The 21,759-nt window shown below is 46.0% G+C and overlaps 1 protein-coding gene across 2 annotated transcripts in view; it reads left to right on the top strand.

Moving 5' to 3' along the window:
* The first annotated feature begins 3,176 nt into the window (after nt 1-3,176).
* Nucleotides 3,177-21,759, top strand: part of MEIOC (meiosis specific with coiled-coil domain) — a 58,927-nt gene continuing 40,344 nt past the window's right edge. The window contains exons 1-5 of one of the 2 annotated variants that reach the window (XM_040331806.1): nt 3,177-3,363; nt 13,892-14,020; nt 16,689-16,837; nt 17,890-18,036; nt 20,326-20,427. In XM_040331806.1, coding sequence (XP_040187740.1) covers nt 3,358-3,363; nt 13,892-14,020; nt 16,689-16,837; nt 17,890-18,036; nt 20,326-20,427 — 533 coding nt within the window. In that variant the 5' untranslated portion in view covers nt 3,177-3,357. The remainder of the gene's footprint in view (nt 3,364-13,891; nt 14,021-16,688; nt 16,838-17,889; nt 18,037-20,325; nt 20,428-21,759) is intronic. The other variant, XM_040331807.1, reaches the window with a different exon arrangement.

The following is a 21,759-nucleotide window of genomic DNA, read 5'->3' on the forward strand; positions in this document are numbered from 1 at the left end:
ATTTTTCGGGTTGTAAAAAAAGTTTTTTTAAAATGTGATTTAAAACGATCGTGTGTGGGCTTCAGAGCATTTTTCGGGTTCTGAAAAACGACCAAAAAAAATTCGAACATGCTCTATTTTTTAACAACGTTTTAAACTATGTCATTTTTCGGGTTATAAAAAATGATCGTGCATGCTCAGAAGCAAGTTATGAGACGGGAGCGTTCGTTCTGGTAAAACTACCATTCGTAATGAAGTAAGCACATTCATCACGCTGTAACAGACAGAAAAGCGCAAATCGTCTTTTACTAACACGAAATTAGCAAAAGCAGCCCGAAGAGTGGCGTCATCCGCATTGGAACTTCCCCTTCATAGTGCTGTTGTACGTCACCGCGCTTTGCTAGAGCATTTTTTTTTCACTATCGTGTGTAGGCAACGTCGTTTTAATGATGAAGTTGAAAAAAAGTCCTTTTTTCTAGAGGCTGAAAAACGTCCTTTTTTACAACCCTAAAAATTATCGTGTGTACAAAGCATAAGGCCCCTTTCACATTGGACCTGTAGCCGCGGTGGCGGTATATCGCCGCTAAAAACAGTAGCGCTATACCGCCGGGATTGCCGCGGGAATCGGTCACTAGCGGTGCGGTATTAACCCCCGCTAGCTGCCGATAAAGGATTAATACCACCCACAATGCGCCTCTATAGAGGCGCATTGCGGGCGTTATTGCCGCGGTTTTCCAGTGTTTTCAATGGGAAGGAGCGGTGAAGGAGCGGTATACACGCCGCTCCTCTCACCGCTCCAAAGATGCTGCTAACAGGAGATTTTTTTGTCTCACGCCAGCGCATCGACTCAGTGTGAAAGCCCTCTGGCTTTCACATTGAGGTTTGCTGGGCAGGAGTTTTTCAGGCGGTATAGCAGCGCTATTTTTAGCGCTGTACCGCCTAAAAAACTCCTCAATGTGAAAGGGGTCTGTCAGATTTTTAGGCGGACCTGAACGGACGCTCCCTGCAGTGACATGCCCGCTGACATTCGACCCGCTCCGATCCCTAAAGTGTGACGGATGGAAAACCTATTTTCCATCTGTCTGGGGGATCGGATCAGATGAAGGCGGACTCTACGGTCCGTCGTCATCCGATCCCCCATAGGAGAGAGCGGCGCTCTGACAGGTCAGTCCCTGCACAGTGTGCAGAGACAGACCTGTCATCTGCCTGCTCAGTGGGGATCGATGGAGCGATCCCCGCTAAGCAAAGCAGAGCCCGCACACGGACACGGACCGTGTGAAAGGGCCCTTAGTCCCATTTTAGTCTTCTGCAATTGTTTTAGTTTTAGTTGTATTTAGTCAACTAAATCTCCAGGACATTTTAGTCTATTAAATCAGATGTGATATTCTTTGGGAGTATCTCAGCAAAAAGGTAATTTTTGTTGCAGGGGATGCTCAAAATCTTAGTGCAGACATCTGGGACAACTAGTGAGGTGAGCCAATCACACAAGCAGGAAACAACATTTCTGGGGGCGCTCTGTACACTATCTGTGTACAGAATGCCTCCAGGCTGCCATATTGCAGTAATAGAGCTGCAGATTAAGCCCAGGTTCACACCGACTGGGGGAATGAAATTGTGCGAGTTCAGCTGAAGTCGCACAATTTCATTCCCGCACATCAGTCCCAAATTCGGGGGCGATTTCAGAGACATCTGTGTGGGTTTCTGCACAGACATCAATGGAAATCGCACCCCCAAATCGCCAAAAGTAGTACAGAAACTACTTTTGGGAATCAGTGCGGCGCAACAAATGCAGCGTCGCACTGATTCAGATGCTATTGCTTTTTTTGGTTTATAGCGCAAAAAAAAAAAAAAAATGCAGAGATGATCAAATTCCACCATAAGAAAGCTCTATTTGTAGAAAAAAAAAGGACGTCAATTTTGTTTGGGTACAACGTCGCACGACCGCGCAATTGTCAGTTAAAGCGACGCAGTGCAATATCGCAAAAAATGGCCCGGTCATTGGGCAGCCAATTTTTCTGGGGCTGAAGTGGTTAATTGCTGACCAGGGGCTAGATTCAGCAAGCATCTCCAGATACGCCGCCGTTATTTCAAATCTGCGTCGGCGTATCGTTACGCCGATTCTCCAAGGCAGATACGTCTAAAAAATAGGCTTCCTCCGCCGACGTAACTTAAATGCGGCGGCGTATAATTGTGTGCATTCTCACGCTGGCCGCTAGGGGCGCTTCCGTTGTTTTCGGCGTAGAATATGCAAATTACCTAGATACGCCGATTCACAAACGTACGTACGGCCGGCGCAATTTATTTACGTCGTTTACGTTAGGCTTTTTCGGCGTAAGGTTGTTCCTGCTATTAGGAGGCGCAGCCAATGTTAAGTATGGACGTCGTTCCCGCTTCGAAATTTGAATTTTTTACGTCGTTTGCGTAAGTCGTTCGCGAATAGGGCTGGACGTAATTTACGTTCACGTCGAAACCAATACGTCGTTGCGCCGTACTTGGGAGCAATGCACCCTGGGATATGTACACGGACGGCGCATGCGGCGTCCGTACAAAAACGTCAATCACGTCAGGTCATCATAGATTTACATAAAACACGCCCCCTTCCACATTTGCATTACGCGCGCTTACGCCGGGCCCCATTTACGCTACGCCGCTGCGACTTACGGAGCAAGTGTTTTGTGAATACTGCACTTGCTCCTGTAAGTTGTGTCGGCGTAGCGTAAATACGATACGCTGCGCCGCCGTAACTATGCGCGCCCCTACCTGAATCTAGCCCCAGGTTTTTTCTACAACTTTTTGTTTACAAGTTTAAATCAGTATATTTTGCTTGGAAACAAAACGTGTCAGAAAAGGCCTGGACTTCTAATGGTTAAATAAAGATCTGGAGTTGCTGGAGTTCGGCATTTTAATTGCAAGAACAAACCTAATTGGTCCTCCATGACACACCCCCTCCTCTAATTCTGCCACACTACACCTCCAGAGCAACCCCACAGCCACCCAATCAGCTCACCCCTCACACTCTTTTCTTACGAACCGCGCCCCCTTTTTTTTTTTTTTTACTTCTATTTTACTATAATCCTAGATCAGCCCGCCCACTCTCTAGAGCCGACCAATTAGACCGCGCACACCTTTTCCTTATAGAATCTAGAGGAGGAAGAAACAGTGCCACGCGCTCAGCGCTCCTGACCAATCCCGCAAAAGAAAAGCCACTGGCCCACTCCCTGCCCCAATGGCTATGCTGGTAGCTTTAGTTACCGGGGCAGATTAGCTCACGGGAAGCAACGGGCGCTCGGGGGCGGGGTTTGTGCGAGATGATAAAAGGAAGTTGCGCGGCGCGCTCTGTAGTCAGTGCCTGAGGAGACGTGAAAGGAAGTGGAGTCCATGGAGGTGAGTGGGGGAGACTGGCAGTTGTGGGCAAACTTTGTGCGACACTCGAAGGCCTCGGGCTTTGAGGGGCGTCTCCTGTGATATATGACCCGGGAATGGGGACATAGCGGCCATACACCTCTCTATGGGGCCTCACCTCTATAATGCACTTCTCTATGGGGGATCACCTCTAATACACCGCTCTATGGGAATCTCCTCTATAATACACCTCTCTATGGGGCCTCTCCTCTCCACCTCTCTATGGGAATCTCCTCTCCCCCCCTGTCTATGGGGGCCTCTCCTCTCCCCCCCCTGTCTATGGGGGCCTCTCTCCCCTCCCCCCGTCTATGGGGGCCTCTCCCCTCCCCCCCTGTCTATGGGGGCCTCTCCCCTCCCCCCCCCTGTCTATGGGGGCCTCTCCCCTCCCCCCCCTGTCTATGGGGGCCTCTCCCCCCCCCCCCCTGTCTATGGGGGCCTCTCCCCTCCCCCCCTGTCTATGGGGGCCTCTCCCCTCCCCCCCCTGTCTATGGGGGCCTCTCCCCTCCCCCCCCCCCTGTCTATGGGGGGCCTCTCCCCTCCCCCCCCCCCCTGTCTATGGGGGCCCCTCCCCCCCCCTGTCTATGGGGGCCTCTCCCCTCCCCCCCCTGTCTATGGGGGCCTCTCCCCTCCCCCCCCCCTGTCTATGGGGGCCTCTCCCCTCCCCCCCCCCTGTCTATGGGGGCCTCTCCCCTCCCCCCCCCCCTGTCTATGGGGGCCTCTCCCCTCCCCCCCCCTGTCTATGGGGGCCCCTCCCCCCCCCTGTCTATGGGGGCCCCTCCCCCCCCCCTGTCTATGGGGGCCCCTCCCCCCCCCTGTCTATGGGGGCCCCTCCCCCCCCCTGTCTATGGGGGCCTCTCCCCTCCCTCCCCCCCCCCCCTGTCTATGGGGGCCTCTCCCCTCCCCCCCTGTCTATGGGGGCCTCTCCCCTCCCTCCCCCCCCCCTGTCTATGGGGGCCTCTCCCCTCCCTCCCCCCCCCTGTCTATGGGGGCCTCTCCCCTCCCTCCCCCCCCTGTCTATGGGGGCCTCTCCCCTCCCTCCCTCCCCCCCCCTGTCTATGGGGGCCTCTCCCCTCCCTCCCTCCCCCCCCCTGTCTATGGGGGCCTCTCCCCTCCCTCCCTCCCCCCCCTGTCTATGGGGGCCTCTCCCCTCCCTCCCCCCCCTGTCTATGGGGGCCTCTCCCCTCCCTCCCCCCCCCTGTCTATGGGGGCCTCTCCCCTCCCTCCCCCCCCCCTGTCTATGGGGGCCTCTCCCCTCCCTCCCCTCCCCTGTCTATGGGGGCCTCTCCCCTCCCTCCCCTCCCCTGTCTATGGGGGCCTCTCCCCTGTCTATGGGGGCCTCTCCCCTGTCTACCGGGGCCTCTCCCCCTCCTTGTCTATGGGGGCCTCTCCCCCTCCCCCCCCCTGTCTATGGGGGCCTCTCCCCCTCCCCCCCCCTGTCTATGGGGGCCTCTCCCCCTCCCCCCCCCCGTCTATGGGGGCCTCTCCCCCTCCCCCCCCCGTCTATGGGGGCCTCTCCCCCTCCCCCCCCCCTGTCTATGGGGGCCTCTCCCCCCCCCCCCCCCCCTGTCTATGGGGGCCCCCCCCCCCCCCCCCCCCCCCTGTCCCCTCCAATGCACCATTGAGGTGAGAACTATGCAGGCCTCTATGGATCTCTTCATTCAGGGGCCCCTCACTTTATCCTGTCAGGAAAATTCCACCCTATACAAATGGATATTAAAACCTTTTTAGGGTCACATTCACATCTGGGCATCGAAGGGCTGACCTATGCATGGGGAAAGTGTCTCATGCTGCGTTTCAGTTTGCTTTTTTTTAACTGCATTTGTTGCACATTTTTACGAGCTATAAAATACACCTTTGCTTCCCGCGTTTAGGGCGCTGTTATCAAATAACGGCTCCGAAGCGCAACGCACATTCCAAAAATGCAGATATGTGAGCAGAAGCTTATTGTTAGGCAGGGGGGTGAGCCGGAATAGTTGGACGTCATGCACACAGGATGTTTTAAAAAACGCCAGGAAAAAGTGGCTTTAAAAAAATGTGCTTTTAAATAACGTTAATGTTTTTACAGATCAAACACTCCCTATAATGTAAAAATCGCCAAAAGCGCCGAACGGCTTCTTTGAGCGTTAAGCCGCTTTGCGTTTTTACAGCCTCTGCTCCTGGACACACAGGCACCTAAATGCTTATGCCTCCAAACGGTAGACAAATCGGCTATGGTCTGATTCACATTGTGACTTGCATAGACTTCTGTTAATTGAAGTTGCAAGCCACAATGAAAGCGACACCCAATGTGCGTCTTTTAAATCTTGCCTGCAATCGCACGCGGCAGTGTGGCGCTTCCCCATTGGTTTGATGTGTTGGATTGTTTTACTACAGGTGCGCAATGCAGCATTGGTATTTCAACACCCCCGTTTGCTGGCAATGCTGCTTAAAGGGGGGAGGGGTGCTAAACACATCTCAAAGCAGATTTACACCCATAAAATCAACTTTGCAGAAATCAACAGCATTATGCATCAGCAAAAACAAAACGAGTGCCACATTAGAAGACTATGCTGCTAAGGGAAGGATTTTTTTTATGAAGGGCCATGTCGTTGGAACTCGGCTTTAACTGCACATGTTTAACACCACGCCCATAAAAGCTAGTCTAAATGATGACAAAGTGTTTTTTTTTTTTTTTTCTGCCCCCTAAACTCTTAGGCTTCATTTCCATGGACGTTTTTGCAGCCACTTTTCTGAGCTTTTTTTGCAGCTTAAAAACAGCTCTCCATGTTATTCTATGGCCTCATGCCCACCATGACGTTTTTGAGCTGTAGATGGCTGAGCCGTTTTTAACCACTTAAGCCCCGGACCTTTAGGCAACTAAATGCCCAGGCCAGGTTTTGCGATTCGGCACTGCGTTGCTTTAACAGACAATTGCGCGGTCGTGCGACGTGGCTCCCAAACAAAATTGACGTCCTTATTTTCCCACAAATAGAGCTTTCTTTTGGTGGTATTTGATCACCTCTGCGGTTTTTATTTTTTGCGCTATAAACAAAAATAGAGCGACAAACATTTTTTTCCCCTCAGTTTAGGCCGATACGTATTCTACCTATTTTTGGTAAAAAAAAATCGCAATAAGCGTTTATCGATTGGTTTGCGCTAAATTTATAGCGTTTACAAAATGGGGGATAGTTTTATTGCATTTTTATTATTATTTTTTTTTTTTACTACTATTGGCGGCGATCAGCGTTTTTTTTTCGTGACTGCGACATTATGGCGGACACTTCGGACAATTTTGACACATTTTTGGGACCATTGTCATTTACAGCAGCAAAAAATGCATTTAAATTGCATTGTTTATTGTGAAAATGACAGTTGCAGTTTGGGAGTTAACCTCAGGGAGCGCTGTATGAGTTAGGGTTCACCTAGTGTGTGTTTACAACTGTAGGGGGGTGTGGCTGTAGGTCTGACGTCATCGATCGAGTCTCCCTTATAAAAAGGATCACTCGATCGATGCGCCGCCACAGTGAAGCACAGGGAAGCCGTGTTTACATACGGCTCTCCCCGTTCTTCAGCTCCGGGAAGGCCGCGCCGTCGTCCGGATCGCTCCCCGAGGGAATCCGCACGCAGCGGGGGGAGGGGGGGTCTCGATCCGACCCCCCACCCGCTAGAAGGCAAGGACATATATATACGCCCATCTGCCTGTCCGTGCCATTTTGCGGACGTAAATAGTCGTGCGGCGGGCGTTAAGGTGCAAAAAAAAACAGGACCAGTGCGTTCTGAAGCTCCAGCCTTAGAGCTGTAAAGACGTTAAACGCGCAAAAACGCTTCCGCGGCTAAAAAAAACATGGACAGGCGTTTTTAAGCTGTAAAAAAAGGCTAAAAAAAGTGGCTGTAAAAACGTCCATGGAAATTAAGCCTTCTACCTCCATATTCCTCTGAAAGCTTGTGTACGTGGACACATGGGCTAACATGGAGGAGAGTTCAGAGGCAGTAAAAAAGGCCAGACACCCTAAAAGCCGCTGCAAAAAATGCTGTGCCCTTATATGTATGGATTTAGGCCCCTTTCACACTTGTGCGGCTTGGGACTGCAAAGTCGCATGAAAAGTCATACCCCGTGATTTCCAATGAGTACCATTCATGTGACTAAAGTAGTTCCTGCACTACTTTGATGCGACTTGGTCCATAGACCTCAACATTACACAGGCATTGCTTCAAGTCACGGCAGGAATCGTGTGACTTTCAGGTCGCACAAGTGTGAAAGGAGTCTTAATCTTTCTGTGATACAGTATTTGTGTTTATAGGCCAGCCCTCAGATGGTGGGAGGATGCGGTCTGAAACGGATACATTCAGACTAGGTTTGGCTGTGCTTTTTAAACCTGCCGTTTCTCTGGAAAGAGATCTGTGTTTCAGATTGCTTCCCAGAGGCGATTGATAGGCAGTGAGAAGGGGGTGTGAGGCCTCCTATTTGCCTGTTCATTTTTGGCTTGCTGAAAGCCCTGCAAAATTGCATGCATTGCACGCAGTGGTGCGGCGCTTCCCTATTGGTTTGATATGTTGGATTGTTTTACTGCAGGTTCGAAACAAAGCAGTGTGGCCTCGGTATGTCCCACATGCTGCCATTAAAGTGGTAGTAAACTGCAGCTGGTTAAAAAAAAAGCAATTGCAAAAAGTGCTAGTGTGCATCGCATACCATCACATTATGACATTTTTGGCTGCCAGTGGGGTGCTTGTAACAGCAAAGAAGGGTTTAAAAACGCTAGTGTTGCAGAACTTTTCAGGTGCTTTAAAAGCGCTGCCCATTCATTTCAATGGGTAGGGTGTTTTGGGAGTGCTGTATACAGTGATCCCAAATCGCCCCAAAAAGATGCTGCTTGCAGCACTTATTCTAAGGCCCTGCAAGCACCCTCGGGCGGCATAGGAGGCAGTTTTCAGGCACTGATTCTAGCACTAAAACGCCTGAAAAGTGCCTCCGTGTGAAAGGGGGTCTAAGGGTTTACTGTCAAATTTTCCAACCTCTTTATTGATTGCACTTACTATTGCAGGCGACCGAATTACACATTTGTGTTAGAGTAACTCCCACTTTTGTTGCGACAAAAAATTCCCCTGATCTGTGTACATTGCAGGGATTGTAACACATGGTTAGATTCTTACCTTTTTATGTTTAATTATGTTTTCTATCTGAAGCCATGTATGCAACTACTTTTGCCTTGTTACAAGGGAATTATATTAAACATACATTGGATAATGTACATTACCCTTCCTATAGATATACTATTAATGATTTGGTAAGAATGGGCAGACCCCACCATTTGTGGTGTGCAGTGAAAGGTTTGCCCATCTACTAAAGTATTTATCCGTATGTGTGTATATGTGTGTGTGTGTGTGTATATATATATAAACAGTTAGCCCAGGGACACACATCGGATTTAAAGCGGAGGTTCACCGTAAAAAAAAACTCTGTACCATGCCATCCAGCATACTAGCGTCAGCTACAGTATGCCTTTATTTTTATTTTTTTGCTCTGTACTTGCAGTTTAATCCTTTAGTTTTGTTTGACCCCCACGGGGAGTAGGACTCGGCTCTTCACGGCGCTATACAGCGCCTGCGCACAGACTAGGAGCTGACTGCGCAGGCGCCGTATAGCTCCGAGTCCTATTTCGGCTATTTTCGGAACGCGTGACGCGCCATAGCCGGCCGTCAATCATGTTCCCCTCATCATAGGAACGCCTACTTCCCACGGGAGTCTGAAACTAAAGAATTGAACTGTAAGTACAGCGCAAAAAAATAAAGGCATACTGTAGCTGACGCTAGTATGCTGGAATGGATGGTAGACCAAGATTTTTTTTTTTTAGGGTGAACCCCCGCTTTAAAGTATATGTAAACCCTCAACCTTGTTAAAGAAGCCATTGAATTGAACCACTTGAGCTCCGAAAGATTTGCCCACCTTCATGACGAGGCCATTGTTTGCTTTTTAACACTACGTTACCTTGACTGACAATTTTCAGTCATGCCATGCGGTACACAAATTTGTTTAATTTCTTTCCTACACATAGAGCTTTCTTTTGGTGGTATTTGATCACCGTTCATTTTTTGCGCTATAAATGAAAGACTGACAATATTTTCTACTTTCTGCTATAAAACCTATCCAATGAAAAATCAAAGCTCGTAATAAATTTAGCAAAAATGTATTCTGCTACATGTCTTTGGTAAAAAAACTATAGTGTGTAAAAATGTACTTGTAATGTTGGCGATCCGCGACTTGTAGCGGAACGGCACGCAATCTGAAACTTTGTGGTAACTGACAGCAGTGCAATTAGTGATCAGTGCTAATCTATATATATATATAAAACTCAACGTGTGTGTATGTATGTATGTATGTTCCAGCATCACGTCCAAACGGCTAAAGATATTAACATGAAACTTGGCACACATGTTACTTATATGTCAGCAACAAACATACGATAGGTGGTTTAACCCTTACCCACCCCCATTTGCCATGGTCGGGGTTTTTCTTTAAAGTCCCATTCAACTCTATGGGAAATACATGTTACTTCATAACTTCCAAACGGCTGTACATATTTCGATAACACTTGGTCACATGTTACTTATATGTCCACTTAAACTATAGGATAGTTAAAGGGTCACTAAAGGAATTTTTTTTTTTAGCTAAATAGCTTCCTTTACCTTGCTGCAGTCCTGGTTTCATGTGCTCATTGTTCGTTTTTGCTTTCATGTTGCTGTAAATCCTCTCTGTTCTGGACACTTCCTGGTTGCCTGTTTCCTGATAACCACAGTACTGGGAGATTTCTCACGGTGGTCACTAATCAAGGAGCTGTGTGTAAAACGAAACTGGATTGGTGCTGAGGAGTTTTAGACAAAGTATCACTGCTCTCTATTGGCTGACTGCCCTCTAGTGGCTCTCTGTACATCAGAGAACCAGCAAACAACAGCAAAAACGAAACTACACTGCAGGCACATTATATGATTGTTTTTTTATCTATTTTTAATCATTTTTAAAAGGAATCAGTTAACTATTATGTCTCTATGCCCTGTAAACAGTCATTTCAGCTAAAAAAATTTTTTCCTTTAGTGACCCTTTAATTTATCCCTTAACTACCCCCGTTTGTGAGGGTCAGGGTTTTTGTTTAAAGTCCCATGCAAATCAATGGGAAATGTATGTTCCCACATAACTTCTGTACACCTGGAGATATTTCAATAATACCTGGTACACATATTACTTATATGCCAAATAAAAATATGACAGTTAAATTAACCCTTTCCTACACCCTTATATAAAAGATGGGTATATTTATATTACAGTACTATGATTTTCCTCCCCAAAAGGTTAAGATCGGAAGACCGGGCAACGCCGGGTATTCAGCTAGTATGACACTAAAAAGGAAGGCCTTAAATATGTGCCTAACGCAGGGTTTGACAAATTTGCTTGGTATCTAGGAGCCAGAAAAGGAGCCCTGTCCCGCCAAGCTCGCGTGCAGAAGCAAACACATACGTGAGTAGCACCCGCATATGTAAACGGTATTCAAACCACACATGTGAGGTATCGCCGCGATCGTTAAAGCGAGAGAAATAATTCTAGCTCTAGACCTCCTCTGTAACTCAAAACATGCAACTTGTAGAATTTTTTAAACGTCGCCTATGGAGATTTTAAAGGGTAAAAGTTTGTTGGGATTCCGCGAGCGGACGCAATTTTGAAGCGTGACATGTTGGGTATCAATTTACTCGGCGTAACATTCTTTCACAATATAAAAAAATTGGTATAACTTTATTGTCGTTTTTTTAAATTAAAAAGTGTGTTTTTCCCCAAAAAAGTGCACTTGTAAGACCGCTGCCCAAATACGGTGTGACAGAAAGTATTTAAACGATCGTCATTTTATTCTCTAGGGTGTTAGAATAAAAAAATATACATAATATTTGGGGGTTCTAATTGGAGGGAAGGAGATGCCAGTGAAAACAGTAAGAAAAACACACATTAGAACTGCTGTTTTACTTGTAATGCCAATGGCCACCACCAGATGGCGCCAGGTCACAGAAGGAAGCTTGGGCCTTCACAAGGCTGCAAACCCGCAGCCTAAATTACCGGCTGTCGCGGGCCCGCCACGATCGCGCGGCGGTGGAGGCGCACAGACACAGGATCCTGTGCCTCCGTTCGCCCCCACCTCCCCCGCCATGCAAAGTCGCGGCCTCAATTACCGGCGTGCGCCAGGTCACAATTTCTTGTCGCAGTTGCGACCTGGCGCCCGGATTTTGTCGGGCCCTGGCCTAACGTGTTTGTGTGCTGTTGGAGATCTAGTTGTTCATTCCCTGCTTAGCGGAAAATGAAAATCCAACTAGATTCCCTGTTACTCAACACAGCTCTGTGTGGTTTACACTCAACAGTGGGTTGATATGGCGCACTCTAGATATAGCTGTCTAAAAAGAACAATAAAATATATAAATGTTAAGTGGATGGGCAGGGGTTAAAATCTGAGTCCATATGGCAGGGCTCGACAAATCTGCCGCTCGCGCCCTTTTCCCAGGATCGCTGCGGGCAGGATGTTTTAGGTGCGGCTTCGGCCTAGTCCATGGAGCGCCTTTTCCCCAGGATCGCGGCGGACTAGGCCCCCACCTCCCCCGCCGCTCGATCACGGGGGGCCCGTGATGTCCAGTAATTGAGGCCGCGGCCTTGTGAAGTCCCCAGCTCTTCCTTGTGTAAGCTGGCGCCATCTGGTGGTGGCCGTTGGTATTACAAGTTAAGTATTACAAGTTAAACAGCAATTCTAATGTAATTTTTCACTATTTTCACTGCCATCTTCTTCCCTCTAATTAGAACCCCCAAACATATATTTCTTATCCTAACACCCTAGAGAATAAAATGGCGGTCGTTGCAATACTTTCTGTCACGCCGTATTTGCGCAGCGGTCTTACAAGCGCACTTTTTTGGGAAAAAAAATACACTTTTTTTAATAAAAAAAAGTAGTTATCCCCATTTTTTTTTTTATATTATGAAAGATAATGTTACGCCAAGTAAATTCATACCCAACATGTCACGCTTCAAATTGCGTCCGCTCGTGGAATGCCGACAAACTTTTACCCTTTAAATCTCCATAGGCGACGTTTAAAAAAATCTGTTTTGAGTTAGAGGAGGTCTAGGGATAGAATTATTGCTCTCGCTCTACCAATCGCGGCGATACCTCACGTGTGGTTTGAACACCATTTACATATGCGGGCGCTGCTCACGTATGTGTTCGCTTCTGCGCGCAAACTCGTCGGGACGGGTTGCGTTTTCTGGCTCCTAACTTTTTTAGCTGGCTCCTAGATTCCAAGCAAACTTGTCAAACCCTGCCATATGGTATATAGTCCATGTAAGGGGTATACAGGAAAGTTGCTGAGTTGGTAAATGGCTGCCAGTCCAAAAAGCTATAAGAGGCTCTGAGAACAAACGGCGCCCTTTAAGTGCAGCATATTTAAAACATCTTTAATATAAAGGGATTAAAAACTCTCACATTTGAGTAGAGATAATCGGGCATGTTAAGGGTTAAATGTGTTTCAACATCACATCACCTCCACAATCCCCATCCCAGCCGTCGGCCAGCGCTGTACACATTCAGTGCAGACAGAACTGCTACAGGACCTAGATCTCCACTATCAGCCCGTGATGTACACACTTCACCAATGCCGATGAAACGCATTTAACCCTTGACATGCCTGATTATCTCTACTCAAATGTGAGTGTTTTTATTCCCTTTTTATATTAAAGATGATTTAAATATGCTACACTTAGAGGGCGCTGTTCTTTCTTGTTTTACACTCTGCTGTGTTCTGTGAGACTCTGGGTGCCAGTGGTCAATCCCTGTCTGGGAACCTGATCAGCATGTGCTGTGACGAATCACAGCAGGGTGGACAGGTGTGTGCACCTCCCTACCCGCAAATGCAGAATCGCGTATACATACTGTTACTGTATATGTACAGTTTGGTTTGAAAGTGGTTAACATAGAAATTAAATGTAAAACATTTGTGTATAGGTATAAAAAAAACTTTTGCCCTTCTAGGAGTGATCACATTTCCTCTGTTCTCAGTTGCATATGAGCTGGGGGGGGGGGGGGGGAGGAGAAACGGCAGCACACTGAGGTTCCCAGTGAAAGGCTGTGAGGGGTGGGGGGCGTGTAAGGACGAGTCTGATCATTGGAGCAGAGCACACTTGAGTTCCCAGCAGAGGACTGGCAGGAACACCAGGGATTTCACACAAAGGAAACAATACAAAGAACCGCATACTTTCTCATAAGGTGCATCAGGCACATATCAGGAATATGAAATGATGAGTTTACATATTCCTTCAACTCTAACCTAGGAAATCATAGGACTGAAGAAATCTAACTAGTTTTCTAATGGAGCTAATTTTCGCTTTGAGAGAAATAAGAGCTGAAAACGAGTCGCATGTCTGTATATAACAATTTTTATGGTTGATAAGCTTGCATTAGTAAATAGGTCTTGCATGCTCTTTTCCTTACACGTGTCTTCTTCTTCTCTAAAGCATACAGCTGCCTACAGAGCAAATAGTCGGGACTGGAATGGTGCAGATGCTGGCAGCAAGCTGATGAACCTGTATGATGGCAGTTCATTTTCCAAACCTTCTTCCATTCACAATGCTTACAAAGCTCAGGTATAGTTTAAAATGGCCTTCAACCTTAACCTGTTATGGAAATATGGAAGCTGATATTGCAAGTGTAAAGGTTGGGAGCTGTGTAGGTGACCATCATTCTCATAATTTTCACTACCTAGTACAATGCAAGTTCCATCTTCTTGGCTGCATATTTCTGAGCGAATAATGCACTAGGTTAGTGAAGCAAGGATGAAGATGGTGGCCTTAGAACCATTAAAAGAGGTATAGGATTTTTATTCCCCCCCCCCCCCCCCAAGAATCCTGTTTACCTAGGTCCTAGGTGGATGCAGCTCTGTGAGCAGAAAGCTGGTGACTGTCAGTCAATGCTGTTTGTTCTGCCCCTGTCCCCCCCAGTGCTCACTGGAGCGATGGGCAGTGGAGGGGGCAGGAGCGGCTGGCTCAGCAGATCGCTGAGGCTTGGCCAGGTACTGGTTCTGGATGGATCCCGACCATATTTTTGCGAGTTCTTCCCAGTCTTGACCAGCTCTGTGACGTCTGTGGTTGGTTTTGCACAGAGCAACCTGGATCCTCCTCTTCTTGGGTACCTCTTTGCTGCTCCTAGCCCCTCCCTCTGAGTGCCCCTCAGCCAGCAGCTTTCTACAGGGGGCACCCAAGCCGTGTCAGACAGTGCCCCGACCTGGCCCTGCTCCCCTCTCCCCTGATTAACTGATTGACTTTCTCTTTCGTTCATAGACGGACACAGCCTTCATTGACCTTAGGGTTATGCTTCTTCCTACCAGGAGAAAGAAGCATAACCCTAAGGTCAATGAAGGCTGTGTCCGTCTATGAACTCAGAGAAATGCATTTTACGGTGAGTACAAAAATCCTTTTTTTACAACTCCTTTAAGAGTTTTAATTTGTATGTAATCATGCAGGCCCTTGCCCTACATGGTTTTTGGTAAATCTGAGGGCAAAAATCTGCAGAAAATCAAATGGTGTGTATGGGGTTTTACCATGTGCATGTTCAGGCCTCATCTGATACCAGCTTTGTATGTAGGGTCCTCCCAGGCTGATCGTTGAGCTTTAGTCGGTCTCTAGTACTGTCTTTTGCCAGGACCTTTTTTAGTTTGCTGTTGCCCACCCCCTTAATTGGACTGTTTTTTGACATCCTGACATTCTCAGAACTTGTCTCAATGGACAAAAAAGGGACACAGATCTCGCCCGTCTGCAAATACTGCTCTTGTCACTACTTTTCTTTAAATCCAAGAAATGCTGGGAGTAGTTTTCCTGGCATGCGCCACAATTTTTTTTTTGGTTGCTGGTGTACAATATTTCTGGGGACGGCAGTATAGCCCAAGTCTCATTACTGTGGACTCCAAGAAAATAAATTTGTTGCCAATACAAAAATCCAATATTTTTTAAAGTCAAAGGATCCTTTATTGACATGTAAAAATTGGATTTTTGATTGTAGGGGCAGTAAATCTTGGATTGCGAGCATAATTGGTTCTGGAAATGTGCTTGTAATCCAAAACACTCGTATATCAAAGAAAATTTGCCCGTGAGAAATAATGGAAACTCAGGTGATTCCACAATGATTTATTCAGAAGTCCAAGTCTATAGTTTATATAAAGATTATAGCAATGTGACTTCAGGGCATGTCTGGGTTCTCTTTCTGTAATACTGGAACCAAATGACATTGCATCAATTATGAGGATCTGACTTGGGGCTCATGCACACTGCAGCTCAAAAATAGCTGCGTTTACAGGCATTCAAGCTTTTATTTTAGCTTGAAGAGGCTTGTGTGTTTTTTTGTGCTCTTGTTCACCTTTTTATTGAGCTTTTTTGAGCATAAGAGTTTTTTTGTTCACAAACCCCTAGTCTATGGGCAGAAGTCGGATAGAAGTCTCGATGTAATATAGGAAACTTTTCTGAAGTCAGAGCAACTTCAGTAGTGCTAATTAAGACAGCTCTTTGACTAAAATGGGATTTCTCATTTATACACAGTTGTAATGTTATGCCCCTCGTATTGCAAGGCATTGCTAATTTCTCAAATAAAAATGTATATAAACATTTTTGCTAGTCTTGTAAAACTTTGCAGACAGTTGCTCGCAATCCAAGGTTTTGCTGTATGTAGGTAAAGACATGGGAAAAAAATGTTTGGTGTCCAGTTAATCAGCTATTATATTCAGTAGTTCATTAACCACTGTCCTACCAGGCATGTTTACCCCCTTCTTACCAAGGCCAATTTTCCGCGCTGTCAAACTGAGTTGCATGGGCATGCAACACTGTACTGTGTGGTTTCTCCTTCACTGATGTGCAATGAGGCGGCACTGTTGGGACTGCACTGATGATCTGTGCCTTGATAAGTGTAAATGTCCCCTTCACACAAGGCAGATATCGGCTCTTTTCACACTGTCAGCATGTGGAAAGGCATGCCAATAACTGGCTTGATTACATTGTGATCAGCTGTTTGGACACAGCTGATCACATGGTAGAGCTGTTGATTGGCTCTTTACCCTGATCTTTGAGCTGTGTCAAATGACAGCGATCAGAGCATGCCCCAGTGGGTGCGATCACAGGAGGATGTCATTTCACACCCTCAAACTTGCCAGCCGTGCTGTGGACCTCATTCGGCTATGGCATGGTTGGCAAGTGGTTAAATAAATATATTTAGGCAGCAGCTTTGTTTTATGTGCAGATAAAAAATAAGTCTTGCATGTCTTTTCAGGGTGAAGAAACCATAGATGTGCTTCAAAGTTATGATTCTTCGGTCCCTAGCCCTAATTCTACAAACTGGGCAGATTATTTTCTCCATTCACCTTGGTCTGCACTCTCTGATGAGATAAAACCAGAGCCTACAGCACAGCTAAATACAAAGTGAGCATTCAGTGTTTTTAATTCTGCAACTATGTAATTTGGCTCATTCCTTGAGAGTCGGTTCACACATGGGCAACACGACTTCCAGCACGACTTTGGGAGGCAACTTGGACACGACTTGAGTATGAATCATCAGGCAACTTACAAGGCAACTTCAAGTCGCCTCCAGGACAGGAGGCTTTCCAGTGGCCAATCAGCTCTGTGGGGGGGAGGGGTTTGCCTGAGAAATGTATGTTCTCTTCCTGGAAAGTTGCTTCAGTAGACAGTGATCAGACTTCTGAGGCAACTTCCATTGAAATCAATGGGTACAAGTTGCCTAAAAGTCGGATTGAAGTAGTACAGGAACCTTTCCTGAAGTCGAGCGACTTCAGTAGTGTGCATTAAGATGGCTCCATTCACTTCCATTCATTTTCTCAACTGACTTGGGATGACTTGGGGAGACTTCAGGTCGCCTGTGTGTGAACCACCTCTGAATGGACATCTTGGAAACTTTTTTTTTTTCTTAAGTTTGTCATTAGTGATGTCTTTAGTTTTAGTATGTTTAGTATGCTTCAGCATCAACAATGTTTTTTAGCAAGGCTTTAAAAACATGGGAAGTGAAATGGCTGCAATCACACAATATGCCGTGGCATCAAATAAACTTCACAAACATGGAGGTTTTCTGTGCATGCCTAAATCATGTAACTAATATGCACTGCTTGTTCCAAACAAGTCAGGGGGGAAAAAAGTTCAGGAGCTTAGAGCTCACAAGGAGGCAATACGAACCCAGTAAGAAACTGTTTCCTAAAAATGGATTACAGGGCCATTTAAGTGGTTGATGTGTAAGGATGATTTTTGGAGAATAAGGATATTGCTTAGTGTTACTGCCGGGGGGAAAAAAATGCATTTTTCCACCAAGATCACCTCAGCAGTTTAGGGTGAATAGGGCACATAGGAAACAGTTAACCTTTTTTGTGCAGAAAAATGCAGGTCACTACATGGAAGTGTAAAGAAGCCCGTAAAGGTTCGTAATTTAAAAAAAAATATCACTTTCCTCCGCTTTGCATCCATAGACACGAATGCTGGACTCGGCCCTGGCGCCCGCGTCATTTGGATTTGATTGACAGCAGCGCTGCTATCAATCTATCCAATGAAGAGCTGAGAAGACCGGGCCCAGAAGAGTCGAGAAGCCAGCGCATTCTCAATGCGGGACTTTCGGGGTGAGTACGGTGAAAAAAAGGTTTACATCCCCTTTAAAGGCACTATACTGATAGCCATTTCTTATAGCCCATTTGGCGAGGGATTAACTTGCACAGGGCTACCTTAATAGACTAGATATGTGCATTCTGTTTTACTGTAGGATACCAAGATGGTAAACATTTGATCAGTGTGCTGCCTTTTATGCACAGAGCAGCAATGTCTGTATTAAAATAACCTGTAAAAAATAAAATGGTTCACCCTCCAGTCTGAAATTTAAATTTTCTGTAGCCTCAAGCTAAATACATCATTGCGCAGTCATCTTGCCCTCTTCAGTGAAAAGTTGAGCACAATGTGGTTGTATGTCAACCAAAGCTACCCTATTTCAGAGGGCTTAGTTGTCACATTGTAGAATTAACACACAAGCAAAAAAGTGTATTACATGCAATAGTAGTTTCAATGCTATATAAAGTGCATAAATGGTACTTTTTCCTTGCTGCTGCAACACTTTATACACAGCTTATCAAAACATGTGCTATTGTACAGTTTTTTTATTGTATATTTGAGGTTAATCAGAATACAGGAAAGGAAAACCACTAAGCGCAGGCATTAAAGCGGAGTTCCACCCTAGTTTACAAGTTGTTCTTAAAGGGATGATCGCCACTCGTTTTTGGATAATTAATTTTATTTACCTTATTTACCTGGGCCATGGCATAATTTCCTGCTTCACCCCGCTGCCCTTTGTGACCTGTCCCAGAAGACGGGCCAATTTTTTTCCTTGGTTACAAGGGTGCCTGCACACAAGCCTCTGGATGGATCGTGCTCCGGGTGTCAACATTGTGGGCTCCTTGGACAGGTAAGTGTCTTTATTAAAAGTCAGCAGCTACAGTGTTTGGGACCAGGAGGGGAAGCATCACAAACCAGCAGATAATCACAAAACTTGAATTGCAGCTCTCGGGATCCACCATCGATAAACTTCCCTAGGGTGCTTCAGTCAGTTTTAAGTACCCCTGGAATCTTAACTAAAGGGGGAGGGGGATAACACCATGGCAAATAGGGTGATAAGGTTAGCAATCAATGAGGTATAAATTACTATATAAAATGGGCAGATATCGGTCATATAGAAGTTAAAAGCGTGGCATTGGAGTTATGCGCAGAATGATCCCATAGGTCCCAAATTTTGGGAAACCTGAGGCAGAGAATCATGTACTATTGCCGTAAGGTATTGTAGTGTTTATGCTCTGACTACATGTGTATTCTGTGTCTTGCTAGACTGTTTGCTTTGTGTAAGTTCTGCTTGTGGGTGTTTGTGTATTATCCTTTGTGCACTGTGATTTAGCCCCCTTTAACACTTTTACAACCTGAAAGTTGCATTACTGACACGACTTGAAGCAATGCCTGTATAATCTTAAAACTTGAAGTCGCACAGATATGAATGGATCTCATTGGCAATCATGTGTACGACTTGTAATGCAACTTTGCAGTCCCAAGTCACACAAGTGTGAAAGGGGCCTAAAGGTGAAATGCAGCCAAAGCTTTTTTGGCCATACTTCTATAGCTAACAGGAGTGCAGTTTGTTCTGCAGTTCTGTGACCTGCTTTCAGCCAAAAGCAGGCTAAAGTCTGTCACTGAGCCAGGCTATAAAAAGATCCCAACTTTATAGTTGGGATCCACCCAGATGCCTAGACTGGCAGCTGGCTCAGCCTCGTGGCCCAGGGCTTGACAAACACCAGGTTGCCATCGCAACCAGAGGCTTCACCCAGGCGCAATGCTGCACGTGGTGGAACTGGAGAAAGACCCGATGGCGCCACGACGTGGGACATTCTTCACTTTTAATGAAGGACTCTTCAAAAAAGTTTTTATTTACACTACACTGCTTATTTATATTTTTAGGGGTTCACGTGGGGTGGGATCTGGGGGCCCCAGATTCTGATAAAGTAAAAATGTTGAGAGCATGTGGCCTGGTATGGTCCAGGAGGGGAGCTAGAGGGTAAAAATCCACTACAATCCCACTTCAAAGGTAAAAGCCAATTTGACTCAAATAGTGATTAGAAAATTGAACAAATGTTCTTAAATTTCAAACAATTCTGCGAGTGTATGGCCAGCTTTATCGCTGACCTGGAACAAGCCTGCATGCTACCAGTTCCAGCATATGCTTGCTCCTGGTTAGTGATTTGGTAAATGGAGAATATTGGAATGGCAGTCTTGGAGCATGTACCTTTAAAAAAAAAATCTATCCTATCTATCTCAGATATAAAGGCAGATGTTTGTAACCTGTAGAGGATTGATTGATATATTTATTTAAATGTCAGGATACAAAGTGAAAAAGAATATGGAAGTGAAGCTGACCTCTATGGATTGGTATCCAATATTCTGGAAGAGCAAGACAAAACTCAGCCCTATTTTTCTGATGGGTATGTATATTTTATAAAAAAAATTACCCATTACCAATAATTGTTCCTCCGTATATTGAAGGGCAGTGTAATAGCCAATAGTTACAATCTGTGCTATTTATTCTGTTCAATTTTATATTGGACCTACAAACTATGTAATGATGGAGTTTACCTAGTTAACCATACATAGATTGAGTTGTTTAGGGTGGCTGTCAAGATAGAGTGGTAAATCTAGATGAGATTGTACAATCAGATTGTAATATGTACGGCCATGCAGTAGCTTTTTTTTTTTTTTTGGAGTGGCGATAGAAGAAAAATAAGTTTTTATTGCATGTCCCAACCAGTGCAATTGTCACTTTGTTCTAGTAATCTGTTTCTGGGAGTGAGAAACAAAATCCAACATGTATTAGTTTTCAGTGAAAGACAAATAAAGGGTAATCTTCCAATTGGCACACTTGTGACAATGGCCGGCCGTAGACGGTTCGAATCTCGGCCGGTTCAGCAGGAACCGGCCCGAGATTCGAATCGTGTGTGGACAGGCTGAATGTACTAACCAGCCTACTGTCTTGATTTGCAATTATCGCTAGCGGCTTCTTCCCCAGTCGGGAGCAGACAATTGCATGGCAGCAGGGATTCTTCTTTCAGCGATTTCCGTGATAAAGGAATGATGCAAATATTTCTTTCCTGTAACCTGTGGTTGCAGGAAAGAAATTTGCTGTCTATGGCCTGCCTCAGGCCTTGTTCAAAAGTGCAATTGGGATGGTAAAGCAGATCTAGTGTGCTAGTGTGATCAGTTTGCACTCGGCACGTACCATGATGGAGATTCAGGCACAGAGGCCTGAACTCCATTCTATTGCATACCCTTGAATAGGACTGGAATTCCAGTTGAGGCAGGTCTACACGCCCAGCATTGGTACCGGACCTCACAAATGCCCTTTTTGGCTAAAGGGGCAAAAAACACCACAAACATACTCTAAAATCTTGCAGACAACCTTCACAGAAAAGTAAATGCTGATACAACTGGCACAAAGGGGGGTGGGGTCAAACGCATATAGGTGTGGTAATCGGTTATCCACAAACATTTGGTTATATCGTATACCTAGAAGCGGTTAAAACCATTGATTGCACCACCAAGTCCTGTTTTTAAAGGGACACTAAAGGTTCCCTTGTTTAAAAAAAAAAAGTTTTACTTGCCTCCACTGTGCAGCTCGTTTTGCAGAGTGGCTCCGATCCTGGTCTTCTGGGGTCCCTCGGTGGCTGTCTCGGCTCCTCCCTGCAAGAACTAACCCCCTTCATGGGAGCTATAGCCGCAGACTATCACTCGGCCCCAGAGTGCCGCGTCATTGGATGTGA

The sequence above is a fragment of the Rana temporaria genome, chromosome 12, assembly GCF_905171775.1.
Source record: "Rana temporaria chromosome 12, aRanTem1.1, whole genome shotgun sequence".
Taxonomy (NCBI): Eukaryota; Metazoa; Chordata; class Amphibia; order Anura; family Ranidae; genus Rana; species Rana temporaria.